The sequence below is a fragment of the Rhipicephalus microplus genome, chromosome 1 (assembly GCF_043290135.1).
Source record: "Rhipicephalus microplus isolate Deutch F79 chromosome 1, USDA_Rmic, whole genome shotgun sequence".
NCBI lineage: Eukaryota > Metazoa > Arthropoda > Arachnida > Ixodida > Ixodidae > Rhipicephalus > Rhipicephalus microplus.
Window position 1 is genome coordinate 185843113 of NC_134700.1, and position 7077 is coordinate 185850189.

Consider the following 7077-nt stretch of genomic DNA (forward strand, 5'->3'; position numbering starts at 1 on the left):
AAAAAAACTGGTCCATTTTTTTTTATCGTTTTCTTTACGAAAACAGACACACGCCGGTTCTTTGAGCGCGCGTAATAGCAGGTGAAAGCATTTTGTGCGCCCCTGAGCAGAGCCTGTCAAACAACAAAGGAGACAACAAAAATGCGTTTCTCACTTCTAAAACGGGCCTATAAAAGGGAACCGCCACCGCCCGCAAGACTCACTGCCAACCGTGTACTCCTATCTGCCGACATGAACGCTCAGGTGAGTTGGTTGCCGAAGGGCTGAAGCCGTGGTGACCGTGGCACAGACGGCCTCCGAAGCAGTTACAAATATCATGGCTTCCGAAATCGCTGACCAACGCCCTATTCATAGCACCTGTTAAAGAGAGATGAAATTGCCGGCGTAGTTACGAGGTACGCCGTAGCGAGATACTGCTCATTTGTGTTGGCCCACTGTGTTTCTTTACCGTGCATATAAATTTAAGTGTACGTGTGTATATGTAATTCGCTCCACTCACCCATTCCCATATCGAAGATATAAATATGGATAGAATCCGCAGTCTTCAGCGTAGTAGCGCAACATGCCAGCAGTAACAATAAGGCCTGTGCTAATATTGACTCTCTATTGCCTGCTCTACATAATTAGAGCCTATCATATAACTATGAACGCATCCCTACGAAATTGTGAGCCATTATAGCGACCTCCCCATCTTTTGAAGAAACATCAAAGCAATCCGGCGTAGTTACCTGCTTGCCACTTTCATGCCAATATGCAGGTTACACTGCTGCTGGTTGCCTCGACCACGGTACTCGCCGGAGGTTACGGAGGATACGGGCACCACGGTGGTTCCAGCAAGACGTACAGGAAACAGAACGTGGGTATTGCCGGTGCTGCTCGCGCAAATTACTTTCTCTGCAGTTTGCAGGGGTATCAATACGCTAAGGAACAGTCCCGGAAAAAAATTGCCGTATTGTACGATGTCACTTGATTCAATATATAATTTTCACTTTCGCCTTCAGTTTGCAGTCATGGTATCATCACGTTGCCAAACGTTGCCCATCTGCAAAATTTTCAAGATGATTTTACTTTACTTTATCATCGCGTTTCATGGTCAATACTACGGTTCTACAGGTAGTACAGCTTGAGGGAAATTCAACTTTAGTGACTAATACGGCTGTCTTTTCTGTTGCGTCCTCTGTGCAAGTTGGTTTATGATGGACGATGTTGATGAATCAAACTTTTTAGGGCTTGACAGTCCCTACTTGCGATTAGAGGGGGGGAGTGGGGTGTCCCCTATGTGTTCTTCGGTTTATGATGGAAACGTGCAGACAAAAAGACACCTAAACAAATAGGGCAGATTATTTGTTTTTGTCCTGCTCATTAACGTTCCAATGGCTTTTTATAGTCGCAACACTGAACGTAAAACGGCTAGCCGAGATAGCAACTCCCTGTTTAGACACTATTTATGTATACGTCTCTTTTCGAGTGCCCTACTTTACTCATTATTCATCAGCCAGCATTTTCGAACATGTGCATTTCTCCGTGCTGTATCCTCAAGACATTGCTCAACATCTTGGCATAGCCATGAACAAGACTTTATTGTTTGGAAGAGGTGCAAAGAAAGCGATGCACTGGCAGTGGTATTCGGGGAACGCAAGTTCCACAGAATACTTGTTCAGTAGACTTTTTTTGCTGTATTCAGACCATTGACCACCGTTGCACATACTTCACTTGATAAGGTGGTGTCTACTATGTCATCGGAGGGCATGCATCCAGGAACCTTATTGGCAGCATCGAACAGTAGCAATCAGCATACAGGAAAAAAAAAATTTGAAGCGTCGCTGCTCTTTTTTCAGTAACAAGTCTTAAAGCTGCATGACTGCCGCCGACAGCTGTTAATAATATATCTGGCGAGCATGTGCCACGTTTCTATGATTCTTTATTTCCATCGCAGGATCATGGCCACTACAGCTTCGGCTACGACATAGTCAATGGCTACGGCGCTGTAAACGGCCGCCACGAGACCGGTGCGGCGTATGGTCCCGTGCACGGCTTGTACTACCTGGGCGACATCGACGGCCGCCACAGGCAGGTGCACTACGTGGCCGACAAGTGGGGCTTCCGCGCCATGGTGAAGACCAATGAGCCCGGAACCAAGAGCAGCCTGCCTGCCGCCGCCCCTTATCACTCGGCCCACGGCAAGACGGTGCCAGCCTATGGACATGGTGGACACAGCGGATACGGAGGCCACGGATATTACGGCTAGAAGGTAGTCGCCCTTTCTCTAGAGACACTACGTCTTTCTCCATTGTTGAGATTTTCTTTCTGTAAGTACATATTTGTCTATATATAATTTTCGACACCCTGTTAACAGCTAGCGGCAATGAAATGGGGCAAAGTGTAAGCAGATAAAAGCGATACAAGCCATAGAAACAATGTGATAATGAATGTTAGACATAAAAAGAATATCGATAATGAATGTTCCACAGTGATGAAAAACAGGAAGCAACATGACGAAAATTAGTCGGCTGTAAGGAAATATATTAGAAAGACAGAACAGGAAGGAAAAAAATATCTTTGCGTCTAAATCTATTTTCACAGTGGTAGTTACACATACATGTTTTTTTTTCTTTGACTTCCATGGCACACGTGGGCTTACAGTTGATGTGAGTGTAGTAGTACTGAGTTAATGTTTTATTGCCCGTACTGTTATGTTGCTGACTTTTTCGTGGCTTTGCACAGAGCTCATCGACGTAGATGTAACGTACTTTATGCCCTGTTCCTCAGTTGTTCGCATTATAGTGTGGCGAGGAGCATAACGTAGCCTAATGTAATTTTATCGCAAAGACTGCTTAACCGGAATACCCGATAAATAGTTGCTTTGGGAGAGCTTAGATGACAGTGGCTGAGGCTGAATTGTGAGAGGGTAGTGAATATTTTTAACCAAGCAGTTCAGAGTCCCCTACCAATAAAAAGAAGTGTCACTGGCCCATCTTCCATAATTTTGTCATCGACCATGAAATTATCAACCGGTGCTAGTCGAAAATAGTCTTTAAATTATGTAACATAGCCTTCACAGTTTACATTGACTTTTGCATTTCCGCGATCATGTGAACTACCTAACCTCGTACATTATGTACATTTCAAGTTAAAGAAGAAAGCTGGTGGTCAGTGGTGAGCGGAGGTTTCTATTAAGTATTTTGTTCTTCTTTCGATTGCCTTTCAGCTGTGGCTTTAGAATTCTTCCTTTCTTCGGCAGAACGACGTAAACTTTGCTACCTTTAGGAATATCAGAAGACGTCGAGTGCATTCCCTGATGTGAAGACGATAACCATTCTGTGACTGTGCACGTTTTCTACATAGGCTCGTGATATCTGTTTCTTGTCAAATATCAGAAATGCGGTGTTTGGTGCCACCGCATAGAAGAAGATTGAAAGCGTAGTGTAAATAAATGTTACAATATTCCTGTACTCGTGGTTGAACGTTTGGTCTTTCTCGGAGCCCTGATGTGATAAAATCAAAAGCTATTCGCTGTCGTATCATTGAGTATTGCATTTGCCCGTAATCTCTCTGCGTATTTAAGTCACTGGTTAGTTTCTTGAGTTATCTCTTGTACTGTCCCTATCTGGTACGAGTAAACTTATGAAACCATGAAGTCTTTATTGAGTAAAAATAAATAGAAATGTTAGGTTCAATTGAATTGTAACACTGCACGTACGCTCTAAATAGCAAAACTGCCACTATTATTCTACCACAGAGGACGATCAAAGCGTTGTCGAAGTTTCAATTACAACGTCGCACGACATCATCGTTGCTGCACCTGATGGCAAAGGAAAATTATCGTTCGACGCATGTACAGGGTAATGAAGCTATTTTGAGCCTAATATTAGACAAATAAATGCATCTTATACTCGAGTCGAATTTCTGGAACTTCTCGAACATCGGCTAAATATTTAAAAACGCGCAGTACATGTGCATGCACCATCACAAAACAAAATGAACATCACCACCATAATTCCCCTTACTCGTGTTTTAGTGTCACATTATTCCTTCTCTGCTTAACGGCAGCAGTCTGTGAAATTGCGTGAAGGTATTGAGCAATGAAGCGTGATCAGTTTGTCAATATGTAATCGAAAATAGCGTCTTTGAGTACCTGAATACGTCGTTTTGAGTCCGACATAGTGCATCGAGAGATGCCGGGGCAGTGCGTAAACAAGAGATCAATAATAAAAGAAAGAGTCAAAGCTTACCCAGGGCTGAGCTCAGGAGTGCATGCTTCTCTGGGCCAAGAAAAGTGAAGGAGGGGAACAAGGAAGGAAATAAGGAAAAAAGTGACTGCTTCACTGCAAGGGTGAAGCAATGATTGCGATAGCAACGTCTTAGAATGTAACACTCAGAATGGATAGCAGATGGAAACCTGCGGCTCAGCGCTCACGCACACATGATGCACAAAAAATAAGACGGACGAGCACAGACTTTCACCTGAAAAATGTATTACACTAAAACTTCACTAAAAATATTTGTTTTCGATTCACCTTTCTCATTATGAAAAGTTGTTATCACCGTGTTTCGGTTTCACCGCTGATTTGCAAGATTTTGTTACGGCCGCCTATGCCAAATTAAAGTCGCCTTAATAACCACTGTTTGCGACGGACGTGTTTTTAGAGGATAAGCTATCGTGGTCATTTAACCAGTGGAACTTGCGTGATATAGGTAGATGCAACCAAACTTGCCAACTTCCGTTATAAAATACCATACTAGCTACTTTATAATAGTCACTGTATGCCTTGCAGATCCATGTGAACGACATATCAGCACCTTTCACTATTTATGTCCATGTGATAATAGTAGCTAAAATAGGTTCAGCAGATCAGCGGTTGCCCATCTATACAAATTATTACCGTTTATTGCTACATATACATCAAGGACATAGCTCATGAGTAATAGTGGCCTTAAACGAACGAACAGTCAGGGCCATTTGCATGAATGACATGAGATAACTTAAGCAATTATCACGTGAGCAAGCTACAACACCACTAAAGAATTCACAGCTTCGGCGCAAATGCGAAGCAATTAACGCGATGGCAATGAATTAAATTTAAAAAAAGGAAACAGCGTTCCTCCCAAGCGTGGCTCAATGCTGGGGAGGTGCGCTTTCACGCCATTTTTGCGGCTTCCTCATGACTGAAAAAATTGGTGTTTAGAAATTGATTGTTTCTTTTGACACATATTCTTACCAAATTGCCTAAATCTCAGCACTTTCGTGTTCACTGCTTCTTTTGCTACTTTTTTTTACTCGATACCGGGAACGAGCACATTTCGCAGAAATTGCGGCGTCGACGTCAGTTTTGGCGTCGCTGCTTGTGAGCAAAAAGTCATTATCATATGCGTGACGAAAAAAATTTGAAAATAACAGAAATTTTAACGACAAAAAACAATGGATAAGAGTATGGATTGAAGTGATATGTTCTGTGCAGAGAATTTTACTTTGGGGGGGGGGGAGGGGGTAATTTGCAGTCATCAGTTTGGACGAAAGGGAAAAGGGGTATCTGCAATATTGCAGGTAATCTCGGAAATCGTTATATTCACCAAGAAAGACCTATTTTGCGGAGGGAGCACGTCTTTGGCTACGGCAATTTGTTCTGGCGCATAGAGCATGCAAGCAAAGCCCTTGCAATTAGTCTTATATTTATTTAAAGCATCTTCTAGAACTCTGCTGGTGTGGACTCTATGGAGCACTATTTGTGATGTAGTACTTACAACACAAGAGTTAACAAAATCACGCTTTTTTTGTTGTACAGAAGCACAGGAACTAGTATTGGTTTCAATAGTCACAAACACGTCACGAATGTACATTTGGGTGTGTGTGCGTATGTGTGTGTGCAAGCGCGCATGTGTGTGTCGGTGTGTGAAGGGGCGCTCGTAAATACTAATAATGTGCAGAAAAATACGCTGAGAATTCCGCCAGCGTATGCAGAGACAATTGCCCAAAACAAAACAAAAATCATTTCTCGAAATAATTCTTCGGCGTTGTACGGAATATCACTGGGATCGTTTGCGTGACAAGTGGGTGTTCTACCACGCTGCCAGCATCTGCTTGTAAATGCAATGAAAATAACTTCCTCTGCTTGGCTGCAGGGAAATTAGTGAAAGTAACGAGATTTACAAACACACGCGTCCTGTATACATTCTTTCCAATACAGCATGAAACAATGCAGTAATAATGCGTGGTACAAGTGTCCATGGTATCGGGCATTAGAGCTTGTGATAATCAAAATGAGTTCATGATTTAAGGCTGGTAACCCACTAGAAAAGTCACACACGCTACTGCGCCTGTTCCCTAAAGGCCACGTAGAGGGTGCACAGCAAGTTATAAAAGGTTCCATGCACAGAGTGTTTCAAGTACGCACTAGGAACAAAATATTGTTGTCGTGTTCAACTCTTAATAACGAACCTTTATGGTCCCCTAGTTTTTCTCTAGCACATCAAATAGTGTGTGGAGATAGTGTGGTATTAACCCCTTATCTGCTCAAGTTCGCGGTGTGGAGTACGAAAAAGGAAAAAATTAAGGCAAGTGTATAGGCGCTGAAAGCTTACTCCCAGTGGCGAAATGCTTCAAAAGGGCCCACCCGGAGAGCAACAGAAACAAATCTCTATTCTGTAATGCTTCGCTTGCATTTCGGAACTCATTTGTTTCGGAGGAATTTCACTATATAGTTCAGTTTACGAGGAAGTTTGAGATGTTCAGTCGGTGAAACAGCGTTTATGCCATAGTTGTGTAGCAAAGCAAAATTCCACAAAAAGCAGTGAGCACAATAGTCAGGAGAGAACAAGATAAACACTGGTAACTATAATACGACGACATAATCAGGAACATCTACAGAAGACGCAATGAGCTCAAGTGATGGAATAATTGACTTCCAAGATCAGTCGAGTGATCTGTTGTGTCTGGTACCGAAGATATAGAGCATGAGTGAAATTCTACAGTTGTGCCGGAGAATGAGGAGTCCCATGATGGAATCGATGATTGCAGAGGCATATTAGTTAAACGGAGCAAGAGAAGCGAAGCTAGCGTCTGCAATCAGGCGAGCTTAG

At 42.8% G+C, this 7077-nt stretch overlaps 1 protein-coding gene across 1 annotated transcript; it reads left to right on the forward strand.

Moving 5' to 3' along the window:
* Positions 1 to 201: 201 nt before the first annotated feature.
* Positions 202 to 3452, forward strand: LOC119178351 (adult-specific rigid cuticular protein 15.7). The gene is made up of 4 exons (XM_037429541.2): positions 202 to 243; positions 758 to 856; positions 1937 to 2251; positions 3209 to 3452. The coding sequence occupies exons 1-3, from the start codon at positions 232 to 234 to the stop codon at positions 2246 to 2248; spliced, it is 423 nt and encodes a 140-aa protein (XP_037285438.2). The 5' UTR covers positions 202 to 231; the 3' UTR covers positions 2249 to 2251; positions 3209 to 3452.
* Positions 3453 to 7077: the final 3625 nt, after the last annotated feature.